A 15,214-nucleotide genomic window follows, 5' to 3' on the forward strand; every position below is an offset into this window, starting at 1 on the left:
CCCAAGAGGGAGTGCCAGGCCTGGCCAGGGTGGGAAGCTCCTGGAGGCCAAGCAGGGCAAGGGCAGGGTCCTGCCCCTGGGCAGGGACAGCCTCCTGCAGCAGCACAGCTCAGGAGGGAGCTGCTGGGGAGCAGCTGCCAGGAGAAGGAGCTGGGGGTGCTGGGAGGGGGCACAAGGAGCTGCCCAGCAGCCAGCAAGGTGCCCTGGGGGGCATGGAGCAGCGTGTGAGCAGCAGCAGGGGCAGGGAGGTTCTGCTGCCCCTCTGCTCTGCCCTGGGGAGGCCACAGCTGCAGGGCTGGGGCCAGGGCTGGGCTGCCCAGGGCAGAGCCTGGGAAGTGCTGGAGAGAGTCCAGGGGAAGCTGGGGAGAGGCTGAGGGCCAGAGGAGGACAACAAAGGTGGGGAAGGGCCTGGGGAAGGGCCTGGGGAAGGGCCTGGGGAAGGGCCTGGGGAAGGGCCTGGGGAAGGGCCTGGGGAAGGGCCTGGGGAAGGGCCTGGGGAAGGGCCTGGGGAAGGGCCTGGGGAAGGGCATTGTGAGGAGCAGCTGAGGGCCCTGGGGGCTGCTGAGGCTGGAGCAGAGCAGCCCCAGAGGGGAGCTGAGCAATGCTCAGCAAGAGCTCAAGGAGCTGTGGGGAGCAAGAGCCTGGGGCTGGCATCTGCTGAGTGCTGCCCAGAGCTCAGAGGGCAGGCAGGAGGTGCCAGCAGGAGCAACTTGTTTGGGGTGAGGCTGCTGGAGAGGCCTGGAGCAGGCTGCCCACAGAGGCTGTGGAGAGTTTCCAATCCCCCCTGGTGCCATGGTGCCCCTGGGCAAGCTGCTGGGGGTGTCCCTGGCCTGGGTGGGCTCCAGAGCTCCCTTCCCACCCCTCTGGGGTTCCGTGCTCCAGGCTCTGCACCTCCCTCCCCCCCCCCAGTTTTGGGCTCTTTTCCTGAAAACTCAGAAGTTTATTAGAAAAGTCTGCAGTGCTGCCCAGTGCCAACCTCTCCACCCCTTCTCCAGCTCCCCTCTGTGCCCTACCAGGGCAGGAGAAGCTTCACCAAACCTCCACCTCTGCTGCCAGCAGGGTGCTGGGGGAAGGATCTTGCTCCTCCCCCCCCACCCCCAGCTTCAGCTGTGCTGTGGACCTGGCAGAATCAGATCATCCACTGGTCCTGATCCTGCTCTGCCCCTTCCATGTCCACCTAGGAGGAGGAAGAAGACAACACAAGCAGCTGAGCCCTGGGGGCTGTTGGTGTGCCAAGGCCCTGGGGGTGGTGGCTGCAGCCCTGCACCTCGGTGCCAGGAGGAGCTTGAGGGCTGGGGCAGGGCCAGAGCAGGGCAAGGAAGCTGCGGAGGGGTCTGGGGAAGGAGGAGAAGGCTGTGGAGAAGTTGTGAGGAGCAGCTGAGGGCCCTGGTGGGGTTGAGGCTGCAGCAGAGGAGGCTGAGGGGAGACCTTGTGGCTCTCTGCAGCTCCCCGAGAGCAGCTTGCAGCCAGCTGGGGCTCAAGGGCTGCTCCTGAGGGCTGGGCCAAGAGGAGATGGCCTCAGGTTGTGGCAGGGCAGGTTGAGCTTGGCCCTGAGGAGCAATTTGTGCCCCTTGAGGGGTGCCCAGGCCTGTGGCAGGCTGCCCAGGGCAGTGGGGGAGTCCCCATGGCTGGAGAGATTGGGAAGCTGTGGAGCTGAGGGCCATGGGGTGGTGGTGCTGGGGCCATGGTTGGATTCCATCATCTCCAAGGTCTCTTCCAAGCCAAGGGATTCAGTGTCCAGAGCAGGGCAAGGAAGCTGGGGAGGGGTCTGGGGAAGGAGGAGAAGGCTGTGGAGAAGTTGTGAGGAGCAGCTGAGGGCCCTGGGGGGGTTGAGGCTGCAGCAGAGGAGGCTGAGGGGAGACCTGCTGCAGCCCTGGGCCTCACCTCATTGATCTCCCCATCGTCAGGGGACTCATTGTAGTCATTCATCTCATCCATGTCCTGCATGTCCTCATCATCCTCAGAGTCCTCCTCGCTGTCCTCATCATCTTCATCGTCCTCCTCCTCCTCCTCATCGTAGTGCTGCAGGCAACAGAGCTCCAGCAACCCCTCCCCCACAACCAAGTCACCTCCCCCTGCGGGAGGGGGAGCTGAGGACCCCCCCAAGAGTCACCTCCCACTGGGGGAGGGGGAGCTGAGGACCACCCCTAGAGTCACCTCCCACTGGGGGAGGGGGAGCTGAGGACCACCCCCCCCCAAGAGTCACCTCCCACTGGGGGAGGAGGAGCTGAGGACCACCCCCCAAAACCCACCTCAGAAGCTGGCTTCCCGATGGGCACCAGGTTGTTGTCCTTCTCTGCTATGCTCTGGAGCTTTGGGAAGGAAAGATGTTAGCTGAGGACACCTCCAAGGCCACCCCAAGGGCCCTGCAGGGCTTCCCCCAGCAGTAACCCAGCCCCTGGAGGGCTCTCAGCAGTCCCTGGCAGTGCCCAGTGCCAACTGCTGGAGTTCTGCTGCCCCCAGGGTGCCAGGTGGCACCAAGCTGGGTGGGAGCTGAGCTGCTGGAGGGGCAGGAGGGAGCTCCAGAGGGGTCTGGAACCATGGGGGAGGGCAATGGGATGAGGGCACCAAGGGCAAGGGCTGGGACCTGACCCTGGGGCACAGGGAGGATCCAGGCTGGGGGCAGAGGGGCTGGGAAGTGCCTGGGGAGGAAAGGCCCTGGGGGGGTTGGTGGCAGAGGCTGGAGAGGAGCCAGGGGGTGCCCAGGTGGGCAAGGAGGGCAGCAGCAGCCTGGGCTGGAGCAGCAATGGGGTGGGCAGCAGGAGCAGGGCAGGGATTGTGCCCCTGGGCTGGGCACTGGGGAGCCCACAGCTGCAAGCCTGGGGGCAGGGTTGGGACCTCCCTGCCAGGAGGAGCTTGAGGGCTGGGGCAGGGCCAGAGCAGGGCAAGGAAGCTGGGGAGGGGTCTGGGGAAGGAGGAGAAGGCTGTGGAGAAGTTGTGAGGAGCAGCTGAGGGCCCTGGGGGGGTTGAGGCTGCAGCAGAGGAGGCTGAGGGGAGACCTTGTGGCTCTCTGCAGCTCCCTGAGAGCAGCTTGCAGCCAGCTGGGGCTCAAGGGCTGCTCCTGAGGGCTGGGCCAAGAGGAGATGGCCTCAGGTTGTGGCAGGGGAGGTTGAGCTTGGCCCTGAGGAGCAATTGGTGCCCCTTGAGGGGTGCCCAGGGCAGTGGTGGAGTCCCCACGGCTGGATCTGTGGTGCTGAGGGCCATGGGGGAGTGGTGCTGGGACTCCCATCAGCCTCAAGGTCTTCCCCAACCCATCCCAGGACTCTGCTCCACCCACAGCTAATTCAAGCTTAATTAAAACCCTCCTGCAGCTCTCACCCTCAGGCACTCAGCAGCTCTCCTGACTGCTGGGGGGTTTAATTAATTAATCAATTACCCTCATTAACTAACTGGCTCTAATTACTGTGCAGCTTTCATCCAGGAGAGCTTTCCTCTCCCCAGACCCAGTGGCTGCTCCTGGCTGGGCTCCTGGCACCAAACCCAGGGGGCACTGGGCTCAGGCCGCCCCATCCATCATTAGGGGAGGTTCATTAGTTAATTAATTAGAGGTTGGGCTTAAGCAGCAGCTCTTTAAGTCAGCCTTCTCCCACAGCTACCCCTAGCAGTGGGACCCCTTCCACACCCAATGTCCAACTCCCCCCAGCCTCGGGACCCTTTCCAGGTCCACTGCTCCCGGCCCCTACATCGCCCCCGGAGCACACCCAACCCCGGTACCCCCGCTGCCCCCGGCCCCTACACCGCCCCCGGAGCACACCCAACCCCGGTACCCCCGCTGCTCCCGGCCCCTACACCGCCCCCGGAGCACACCCAACCCCGGTACCCCCGCTGCTCCCGGCCCCTACACCGCCCCCGGAGCACACCCAACCCCGGTACCCCCGCTGCTCCCGGCCCCTACACCGCCCCCGGAGCACACCCAACCCCGGTACCCCCGCTGCTCCCGGCCCCTACACCGCCCCCGGAGCACACCCAACCCCGGTACCCCCGCTGCCCCGGCCCCTACACCGCCCCCGGAGCACACCCAACCCCGGTACCCCCCCTGCTCCCGGCCCCTACACCGCCCCCGGAGCACACCCAACCCCGGTACCCCCGCTGCCCCGGCCCCTACACCGCCCCCGGAGCACACCCAACCCCGGTACCCCCCCTGCTCCCGGCCCCATCACCGCCCCCGGAGCCCACCCAGCCCCGGTACCCCCGCTGCTCCCGGCCCCTACACCGCCCCCAGAGCACACCCAACCCCGGTACCCCCGCTGCTCCCGGCCCCTACACCGCCCCCGGAGCACACCCAACCCCGGTACCCCCCCTGCTCCCGGCCCCTACACCGCCCCCAGAGCCCACCCAACCCCGGTACCCCCGCTGCTCCCGGCCCCTACACCGCCCCCAGAGCCCACCCAACCCCGGTACCCCCCCTGCTCCCGGCCCCTACACCGGCCCCGGGGCCCACCCAGGCCTGGTGCTGCTGCTCCTGCTGCTGCAGCTCGGTCTCATCCACGCAAGGCCGATCAAGGTTGAACCACAGGGACTCGGTAACGCGGGGCAGCAGCGAAGGGAACAGCGTGGACATGGCGAGGCAGCCGGGCCGGCCGCGGGCGGCCGCGTCCCGGAAGTGGAAACCTCCCGCACCGGAAGTTGCTGTGTGTCCCTCCTGCGCATGCGCAAAGAAAGTACCGCGCAGCGGGGGCGTGGCTATGCTGGGGGCGGGTAAGGGGCGTGGTTAGTGATGATTGACAACTGCGGCGGCTCCCCGCCCCGAAGCGAGCCCGAGCCGGGGGGAGTGGCAGCGGCTTCAGGGACCCCCCTCGGGTGTCTGTGACCCACGGAGGGGTATTTGCGACCCATGGTGGTCATCTGGGACCCTTCCTGAGATATCTCAGACGCCCCCACGGATGTCTATGACCCACGGGACAATACCTGGATCCCTATAGGATATCCAAGCCCCCCCGCCCCGGGTGTCTGTGACCCACGGGGAGATTTCTGACCCCTCCTAGGATATCTGAGACCCCTCCACGGGTGTCTGTGACCCACGGGGAGATATTTCGGACCCCTCCTAGGATATCTGAGACCCCCCCACGGGTGTCTATGACCCACGGAGGTGTATTTGTGACCCATGGTGGTCATCTGGGACCCCCCCTGAGATACCTCAGACGCCCCCACGGATGTCTATGACCCACGGGGGAATATCTGGATCCCTATAGGATATCTGAGATGCCCCCACGGGTGTCTATGACCCACGGAGAGGTATTTGTGACCCATGGTGGTCAGCTGGGGCCCCCATGGGATATCTCAGACGCCCCCACGGATGTCTATGACCCACGGAGGAGTATTTGTGACCCCCCCCCGGGATATCTGAGACACCTCCACGGGTGTCTATGACCCACGGGGGAATATTTGGATCCCTATAGGATATCTGAGCCCCCCCCGCCCCGGGTGTCTATGACCCACGGGGAGGTATTTCTGACCCCTCCTAGGACCCCCCCCCCCCAGGGTATCTGAGACCCCCCCCCACGGGTGTCTCTGACCCACGGGGTTATTTGTGACCCCCTTGGGATATCTGAGACACCCCCACGGATGTCTATGACCCACGGGGGAATATTTGGATCCCCATAGGATATCCGAGCTGCCCCCACGGGTGTCTATGACCCACGGAGAGGTATTTGTGACCCATGGTGGTCATCTGGGACCCCCATGGGATATCTGAGACGCCCCCACGGATGTCTATGACCCACGGGGGAATATTTGGATCCCTATAGGATATCCGAGACCCCCCCACGGGTGTCTCTGACCCACGAGAGATATTTATGACCTGGGGGGGGGTCCCCCCTTTCCCCCTAGCACATCCTTCCCCCTCTCAGTTCAAGCAGCGCCCTCCCCCCTGTCCCACTCTCCCTTCCCAATTCCCCTCTCCCCCAAACTGGGAGGGAGGGGGGGAAAAAAAACACCCACGAGTGGATTTTGGCTGCTGCTGGCCCCCACCCGGCGCCAGGCAGACTGGGATGGGACTGGAGGTGGGGGGGGGGACACACACACCGAACTGGGAGGGGGGAGAGGGCGGGGGGGAGGGGGATGACCTTTGGTAACCCCTACCCCGCCCCGGTGCCACCCAGAGCTCCTCCCAGGCTGGGGAAAGAGGCAGCGGCGGCCAACGGTGCTCCCAGTTCGGTGCCAGAGCTGCTGCCAGCTCGGTGCCAGCGCTGCTCCCAGTTCGGTGCCAGCTCTGGTTCCAGCTCGGTGCCAGCTCTGCTCCCACGTAGGTGCCAGAGCTGCTCCCAGCTCTGCTCCCAGTTCGGTGCCAGCTCTGCTCCCAGTTCGGTGCCAGCCCTGCCCTGGTGTCACTGGTGCCCCCCACGTGCCATGAGGGAGGACTTTGTCCCCAGGGTGCCCGCTCCAGCTCCACCAGCTCGGCTCTGAGGGCTTGCAAAGGTTGCTGGCAGGGGAGATGGCGACCAGGAGGCTCCTCCTGGGGGTCCTGCTGTGGGTGGGCGCTGCCAGGGCGGCGAGGGACAGCCTGACCAACGTCTGCATGGATGCCACCCACCACAAGAAGGAGCCCGGGCCCGAGGGGGACCTCTATGGGCAGGTAAGGAGGTAAGGTCCTGGGACACCACCCCAGGCTGGTGGCGTGGGGGGTGGGGGTGACACAGCAGGGTGTGCCCCAGGGAGACCCTCGTGGAGACCCTCGTGGCCCCCCTGAACCCACTCACAGCCAGCCCTAGAGACCCTTCCCATCCCCTGAGGACCACCCCCATGGAGACCACCCCATGGTGGATCCCAAACCTCTCTAAATCTGCTCACAGCCACCCCTATAGACCCTCCCATCCCTTGAGGACCACCCCCATGGAGACCCTCGTGTCCACCCTCAACCCACTCACAACCACCCCTAGAGACCTCCTCATCCTTTGAGGACTCCCCCCCATGGTGAATCTCAACTCCCCCTAGACCTGCTCACAGCCACCCATGGAGACCCTTCTCCTCCCTTGAGGACCACCCCCTGGTGAACCTCAAGCCCTAGAGACCCTTCCCCTCCCTTGAGGACCACCCCCTAGTGAACCTCAAGCCCTAGAGACCCTTCCCCTCCCTTGAGGTCCACCCCCTGGTGAACCTCAAGCCCTAGAGACCCTTCCTCTCCCTTGAGGACCACCCCCTGGTGAACCTCAAGCCCTAGAGACCCTTCCCCTCCCTTGGGCCCCCCTCCCCCCTGTGGTGCCCACCTCCCCTCCCCCCCTCCGCGGTGCCCCCGGCTGAGCTTTGCCCGCCCCGGGGGGCAGTGTGCCCTGTGGAAGGACAACGCCTGCTGCACGGCCAACACCAGCCAGGAAGCCCACCAGGACCAGTCCTACCTCTACAACTTCAACTGGGACCACTGTGGGGTGATGCCCCCCAAGTGCAAGCGGCACTTCATCCAGGACACCTGCCTCTACGAGTGCTCCCCCAACCTGGGGCCCTGGATCGACCAGGTGGGTGCTGAGCCCCCTCCCCCAGCACCCTCCCAGCCAAGCCTGGGGCAGGCTGGGCCAGAGGGGCAGGCAGGGATGGGGGGTGGGTGGGAAATGGTGGAAGGGAATTGGAGGACCCTGGAATGAGTCAGAGGATCCTGGGATCCTAGAGACATAGAATCCCTGAGGCATAGCATCCTCAAATCCTGGAATCAGAGAACCCTGGAGTCATGGAATCATAGAAGCCAAGAATCCTAGAGTCCTGGAACCCTAGAATCCTGGAATCCTAGAATACTAGAATTCTGGAATCATAGAATCCTAGAGTCCTGGAATCATGCAATCCTAGATCCCTGGAACCATAGCATCCTGGAACCCTAGAATCCTGGGATCCTGGATTCATAGAGTCCTGCAATCACAGAACCCTAGAACCCTGGAATCCTGGAACTCTGGAACCCTAGAATCCTGGAATCCTAGAATCCTGGAATCCTGGATTCATAGAGTCCTGCAATCCTGGAACCCTAGAATCCTGCAATCCTGGAACCCTAGAATCCTGGGATCCTGGATTCATAGAGTCCTGCAATCACAGAACCCTAGAATCCTGGAATCCTGCAACCCTGGAATCCTGGAACTTTAGAATCCTAGCATCATAGAATCCTAGAGTCCTGGAACCCTGGAATCCTAGAACCCTAGAGTAGAATAGAATAGAATAGAATAGATCAGACCAGACTAGATCAGACCAGACCAGACCAGGTTGGAAAAGACCTTTGAGATCATGGAGTCCAACCTATCCCTCAACACCATCTCATCAACTAAACCATGGCTCCAAGGGCCACATCCAGTCTCCTCCTGAACACCTCCAGGGATGGGGACTCCACCACCCCCCTGGGCAGCACATCCCAATGGCCAGTCTCTCTTGCTGGGAAGAACTTTCTCCTCACCTCCAGCCTAAACCTCCCCTGGCACAGCTTGAGACTGTGTCCTCTTGTTGTGGTGCTGGGTGCCTGGCAGAAGAGACCAACCCCCAGCTGGCTACAGCCTCCCTTCAGGGAGTTGAAGAGAGCAATGAGGTCTCCCCTGAGCCTCCTCCTCTCCAGGCTAAGCAAGCCCAGCTCCCTCAGCCTCTCCTCACAGGGCTGTGCTCCAGACCCCTCCCCAGCTTTGTTGCCCTTCTCTGGACACCTTCCAGCATCTCAATGTCCTTCTTAACCTGAGGGGCCCAGAACTGGACACAGCACTCAAGGTGTGGCCTAACCAGTGCTGAGTACAGGGCAGGATGACCTCCCTGCTCCTGCTGGCCACACTCTTCCCAATACAAAAGAGCCCTGGAATCATAGGGTTCTGGAATCCTAGCATCATAGAATCTTAGAGTCACAGAATCCTCAAATCCTTGAATCCTAGAACCCTGGAACCCTAGAATCCTGGAATCATAGAATCCTAGAGTCCTGGAATCATAGAACCCTAGCATCATAGAATCTTAGAGCCATAGAAACCTAGAACCCTAGAGTCCTGGAGTCCTAGAATCACAGAATCCTGGGATCCTAGAGCTCTAGAATCCTCAAATCCAGAATCCTGGAGCCATAGAATCCCAGAACCATAGACTCCCAGAGTCCTAGAATCCTGGAATCCTAGAATCATGGTATGATAGAATCCCAGGGTTATAGAATCACAGACTCACAGAGTTGTCAGGGTTGGAAGGGACCTCCAGGCTCAGCCAGTCCCAAGCCCCCTGCCATGAGCAAGGGACACCTCACACCAGAGCAGGTTGCTCACAGCCACCTCCAGCCTGGCCTTCAACACCTCCAGGGATGAGGCTACCACCACCTCCCTGGGCAGCCTGTGCCAGGCTCTCACCACCCTCCTGGGCAACAGCTTCTTCCTCACATCCAATCTGAGTCTCCCCACTTCTAGTTCTGCTCCATCCCCCCCCAGTCCTATCCCTCCCTCACACCCTCAAAAGTCCCTCCCCAGCTTTCCTGTAGCCACCTGCAGATCCTGGAAGGCCACAAGAAGGTCTCCTGGGAACCTTCTCTGGTTGCCCAGGAGCCAGCAGTGTGCTCTGGTGGCCAAGAAGGCCAAGGGCAGCCTGGGGTGGAGTGGAAGGGCCACCTGGGCAGTAGGTCAGAGAGGTTCTCCACCCCCTGTGCTCTGCCCTGCTGAGGCTGCATCTGGAATCTTGTGTCCAGTTCTGGGCCCCTCAGGTCAGGAGGGGCAGGGAGCAGCTGGGCAGAGGCCAAGGGAGAGCCAGGAGAATGATTTGGGCACTTGAGCATCTCCCCTGGGGAGAGAGGCTGAGAGCCCTGGGGCTGTTTGCTCCAGCTCTGGGGCCCTCAGGTCAGGAAGGACCTCAGGGAACTGCCTGAGAGAGTCCAGCACAGAGCCACAGAGACGATGAAGGCAGTGGAAGATCTTCCTCAGGAGGAGAGCCTGAGGGAGCTGAGGCCTTGGAGCTTGGAGAGGAGGAGCCTGAGAGGTGACCTCCTTCATGATGATGAAGATGGGCAGGGGCAGTGCCCAGAGGCTGCAGCCAGGCTCTGCTCAGTGCTGCCCAATGCCAGCCCAAGGGGCAGGGGGGGAAGCTGAGGCAGAGGAAGGTCCATGGGAACAGGAGGGAGGATTTTGTCCCTGTGGGGGTGGAGCAGGCTGCCCGGGGGGGGGCTGTGGAGTCTCCTTCTGTGGAGATATTCAACCACCCCCCAGCTGCCTTCCTGGGTGCCCTGCCTGGCGAGGGGGGAATTGGGCTGGGGGGGGAAGGGGGTGGGATGTCCCAGAGGTCCCTTGCAGCCCCTGGCATCGATTCTGTGATTGATCCCTTCAATGCCACCCTCACTGGGATCAACTGGGCGCCAGCTGGGTGGGTTCTGCCCTCTCCTGCCAGGCTGACAGCAGCTGGAGGAAGGAGAGGATCCTCCATGTGCCGCTGTGCCGGGAGGACTGCGAGCAGTGGTGGGAGGACTGCCAGGAGGCTCTCACCTGCAAGGTCAACTGGCACAAGGGCTGGAACTGGACCTCAGGTCAGTGCTGGGGGCACCACCAGGGCTGGGCTGGGCTTGGAGGCTCCTGGGGGGAGGCTGTGGGCAGGTGGAGAAGTGGTCCCCACCCTATGGGGAATCTGGGCACCCAGCCAGGGCATCTGGGATGCTTCTGGTGGGCATCTGGGACCAGTTTGGTTGCCCACCATGGGTCACCAGGGTTGCAGCCTCCTGGGGGTCTCCAGCCCCATGGAGAGGTGACCCCAGTGGGGAATCTGCTCCCAGCCAGGGCATCTGGGATGCTTCTGGTGGGCATCTGGGACCAGTTTGGTTGCCCACCATGGGTCACCAGGGTTGCAGCCTCCTGGGGGTCTCCAGCCCCATGGAGAGGTGACCCCAGTGGGGAATCTGCTCCCAGCCAGGGCATCTGGGATGCTTCTGGTGGGCATCTGGGACCAGTTTGGTTGCCCACCATGGGTCACTAGGGTTGGGGCCTCCTGTGGGTCTCCACCTCATGGAGAGGTGACCCCAGTGGGGGATCTGCTCCCAGCCAGGGCATCTGGGACCTGTTTGGAGCTCAGGTTGGTGCTGAGGGCACCACCAGGGCTGGGCTGGAGGCTCCTGGGGGGAGGCTTTGGACAGGTGGAGAAGTGACCCCCCACCCTATGGGGGATCTGCTCCCAGCCAGGGCATCTGGGATGCTTCTGGTGAGCATCTGGGACCAGTTTGGTTGCCCACTGTGGCTCACCATGGAGTGGGAGGGGTCTCCATGGGTGGCTGTGAGAGGGTTGAGTGGGCACCCTGAGGGTCTCCATGGGGTGGTCTCCTTGGGGTGTTCCTCAAGGGATGGGAAGGGTCTCTGTGGGTGGCTGTGAGGAGGTCTGAGGGGGCTTGAGGTTCACCATGGGGTGGTCTTCAAGGCATGGGAGGGTTGAGGGTGGACACGAGGGTCTCCATGGGGTGGTCCTCAAGGGATGGGAAGGGTCTCCATGGGTGGCTGTGAGTGGGTTGAGGGTGGACATGAGGGTTTCCATGGGGTGATCCTCAAGGGATGGGAGGGTCTCCATGGGTGGCTGTGAGTGGGTTGAGGGTGGACACGAGGGTCTCTGTGAGGTGGTCCCCAAGGGATGGGAAGGGTCTCCAGGGGTGGCTGTGAGTGGGTTGAGGGTGGACCTGAGGGTTTCCATGGGGTGATCCTCAAGGGATGGGAAGGGTCTCCATGGGTGGCTGTGAGTGGGTTGAGGGTGGACAAGAGGGTCTCTGTGAGGTGGTCCTCAAGGGATGGGAAGGGTCTCCAGGGGTGGCTGTGAGTGGGTTGAGGGTGGACACGAGGGTCTCCATGGGATGTTCCTCATGGAACGGGGGGGTGGGTGTCTCCATGGGTGGCTGTGAGCAGGCCAGGGGGGCCTCGAGCTGCACCCTGGGGTGTTCCTCCTGGGGGTGGAGGTCTCCCCCACGAGCTGCCTTGCTCTCCCCAGGCCGCAGCAGGCTGAGCCCCTCCTCGCCCTCCCCCTCCCCTCTCCCCACGCCTCCTCCCTCTGGCCCCGTCCTGACCTTCTCTCCTCTCCTGCCCCCCCAGGCACCAACCGGTGTCCCCAGGGCTCCATGTGCCAGAAGTTCAGGTTCGTGTTCCCCACCCCAGCCAGGCTGTGTGAGGACATCTGGTCCCAGTCCTACCAGTGGAGCCCTCACCATCGGGGCAGCGGCCGCTGCATCCAGATGTGGTTCGACCCCGCCCAGGGCAACCCCAACGTGGCCGTGGCACAGTTCTATGCCAACGCTGCTGCCCCCCCCCGGCCCCCCCACGGGCCTCCCCCTCGCCTCGGGGAGCCTCCTGCTGCTGCCCACCACCGGCCTGCTGCTCCTCTCCTGACCTGGAGGTCGCCGTGGCCGTGCTCGATGCAACCCTGGAGACCGCCCTGTGGAGACCCTCATGATCCCTCCCAACCCATGGACCCCTTCCCAGGCCTTGAGGACCACCCCATGGAGACCCTCATGATCCCTCTCAACCCCCCCATGGAGATCTTCTCAGCCCTTGAGGACCACCCCATGGAGACCCTCATGATCCCTCTCAACCCCCCCATGGACCCCTTCCCAGGCCTTGAGGACCACCCCATGGAGACCCTCATGATCCCTCTCAACCCACCCATGGAGACCCTCCCAGCCCTTGAGGACCACCCCGTGGAGACCCTCATGATCCCTCTCAACCCATGGACCTCTTCCCAGCCCTTGAGGACCACCCCATGGAGACCCTCATGATCCCTCTCAACCCATCCATGAAGAGCTTCCCACCCCACGAAGACCACCCCAAGGAGCCCACCCCATGGTGAACCTCAAGCCCCTCTAGACCTCCTCAAGCCACCCCATGGAGACCCTTCCCATCCCTTGAGACCACCCCATGGAGACCCTCATGCCCCCTCTCAGCCCACTCACAGCCAACCATGGAGACCCCTTCCCTCCCTTGAAGACCATCCCATGAAGACCATCCCCAGGAGACCACCCCATAGTGACCCTCAGGTCCCCCCTCAACCCACTCACAGCCACCCACAGAGACCCTTCCCACCCCATGAGGACCACCCCATGGAGCCCACCTCATGATGAACCTCAAGCCCCCCTAGACCTGCTCTCAGCCACCCATGAAGACCCTTCCTACCCCATGAAGACCACCCCATGGAGGTCCTCATGGCCCCTCTCAACCCACCCATGCAGACCCCTGCTATCCCTTGAGGACTCCCCCATGGAGACCATCTCTCCCCCTCCATGGGACACCCCAAAAGTTCCCTGGCTGCTGTGAGCCCCCCCCAAATGGAATAAAGACCCCAGATTCCCCTTGGGAGTGCTGCTCTTTGGGGGGAGGTCAAGCGGGGGAAATGTGGGGAGTGGTGGTCCTGCTCTTTTTTGGGGGGTGAAGGGCTGGGCGACTTGGGGGGGGGGGCTGGTCCAACTCTTTTTGGGGGGTGAAGGGTTGGGGGAGCAGGGGGGAGCTGGTCCTGCTCTTTTGGGGGGGGTGCAGGGTGGGAAGGGGAACCCCTTGGGGACCCCCACCCACGTTCTCGGTTCTCCCCGCCACCCTCCCTATTCCCATGTGCCCCATCCCCAATGTCCCCTCCCCATTCCCAGTGTCCCTCCCCCCAAAGTCCCCTCCCCCCAAAGTCCCCTCCCCCCAAAGTCCCCTCCCATTCCCAGTGACCCCTCCCCATTCTCAGTGTCCCACCCCCACCCTTCGCCCACCCCCTCAAGACCCCTTCCCATTCCCCACTGTGTCTCCCCTCCCCATCACACTATCCTGGGGGGCACTGGGAGAACTGGGGGGCACTGGGGGCTGAGAGAGAGCCAGACTGGGGGGCACTGGGAGAACTGGGGGGCACTGGGGGCTGAGAGAGAGCCAGGCTGGAGGGCGCCGGGAGAACTGGGGGACACTGGGGGCTGAGAGAGAGCCAGACTGGAGGGCGCTGGGAGAACTGGGGGGCACTGGGGGCTGAGAGAGAGCCAGGCTGGAGGGCACTGGGAGGACTGGGGGACACTGGGGGCTGAGAGAGAGCCAGACTGGAGGGCGCTGGGAGAACTGGGGGGCACTGGGGGCTGAGAGAGAGCCAGGCTGGAGGGCGCTGGGAGAACTGGGGGGCACTGGGGGCTGAGAGAGAGCCAGACTGGGGGGCACTGGGAGGACTGGGGGACACTGGGGGCTGAGAGAGAGCCAGGCTAGGGGGCACTGGGAGGACTGGGGGGCACTGGGGGCTGAGAGAGAGCCAGACTGGGGGGCACTGGGAGGACTGGGGGGCACTGGGGGCTGAGAGAGAGCCAGACTGGGGGGCACTGGGAGGACTGGGGGGCGCTGGAGAAGTGGTAGCGACGAACTGGGAGGCACTGGGAGATCTGGGGCACACTGGAGAGGTGGCACCGACAGTCTGGGGGCACTGGGAGGTCGGGGGGGACACCGTCCATCCAGTACCCCCAGCCTAGTCCTGTCCCACCCACTCCCTGTCCTCCCCACCCTCTCTTGTCCCCACCCTCCCCTCCGCCCCCCCGGGTCCCCGCCTCCCCGAACCCCCGAGCGCGGCCCCGCTGCGCGCTCCCGCTCGGTGCCCGGACTATGGCGGCAGGTCCGGGGGGGAGCGGCGGCGGCGGCGGAGCCGGAGCCGGGGTCGGGGGGGGCGGTCCGGGGCCACCTCCTCCTCCCTTGTCGCTGTCGCCGGTCCCTCCGCCCTGGTACCACCGGGACCTGAGCCGGGCGGCGGCCGAGGAGCAGCTGGCCCGGGCCGGGCGGGACGGAAGCTTCCTGGTGCGGGACAGCGAGAGCGTGGCAGGGGCCTTCGCCCTGTGCCTCCTGTGAGTGCCGGGGCGGCGGGGGCAGCGGGGGGGAGCGGGGGGAGCGGGGGGAACGGGGGGCGGTCTTCGCCCTGTGCCTCCTGTGAGTGCCGGGGGAACGGGGGTTACCGGGCGGGATTGGGGTGCCGGGGGGAGTCTTCTCCCTGTGCCTCCTGTGAGTGCCGGGGGAAACGGGGGGTACCGGGCGGGATTGGGGTGCCGGGGGGAGTCTTCGCCCTGTGCCTCCTTTGAGTGCCGGGGGAACGGGGGTACCGGGCGGGATTGGGGTGCCGGGGGGAGTCTTCGCCCTGTGCCTCTTGTGAGTGCCGGTGGGAAACGGGGGTTCGGGGGGAACGGGGGTACCGGGAGGGATTGGGGTGCCGGGGGGAGTCTTCGCCCTGTGCCTCCTGTGAGTGCGGGGGGAACGGGGGGAACGGGAGGGATTGGGGTGCCGGGGGGAGTCTTCGCCCTGTGCCTCTTGTGAGTGCCGGGGGGAAACGGGGGTTC

General features: G+C 64.1%; 2 protein-coding genes across 2 annotated transcripts; one reads left to right on the forward strand and one right to left on the reverse strand.

Annotated features, from left to right (window-relative positions):
* Positions 1-919: 919 nt before the first annotated feature.
* Positions 920-4,613, reverse strand: LOC137460892 (anaphase-promoting complex subunit 15). The gene is made up of 4 exons (XM_068170932.1): positions 4,442-4,613; positions 2,253-2,312; positions 1,885-2,022; positions 920-1,177 (listed from the first exon to the last, which is right to left on the reverse strand). The coding sequence occupies exons 1-4, from the start codon at positions 4,559-4,561 to the stop codon at positions 1,130-1,132; spliced, it is 366 nt and encodes a 121-aa protein (XP_068027033.1). The 5' UTR covers positions 4,562-4,613; the 3' UTR covers positions 920-1,129.
* A 1,510-nt stretch (positions 4,614-6,123) lies between these two features.
* LOC137460891 (folate receptor gamma-like) lies at positions 6,124-13,228 on the forward strand. The gene is made up of 5 exons (XM_068170930.1): positions 6,124-6,244; positions 6,372-6,574; positions 7,263-7,451; positions 10,306-10,441; positions 11,979-13,228. The coding sequence occupies exons 2-5, from the start codon at positions 6,434-6,436 to the stop codon at positions 12,656-12,658; spliced, it is 1,146 nt and encodes a 381-aa protein (XP_068027031.1). The 5' UTR covers positions 6,124-6,244; positions 6,372-6,433; the 3' UTR covers positions 12,659-13,228.
* Positions 13,229-15,214: the final 1,986 nt, after the last annotated feature.

Source organism: Melanerpes formicivorus, unplaced genomic scaffold (assembly GCF_026170545.1).
Source record: "Melanerpes formicivorus ecotype bairdi unplaced genomic scaffold, bMelFor1.0.p_v2 SCAF_879, whole genome shotgun sequence".
NCBI lineage: Eukaryota > Metazoa > Chordata > Aves > Piciformes > Picidae > Melanerpes > Melanerpes formicivorus.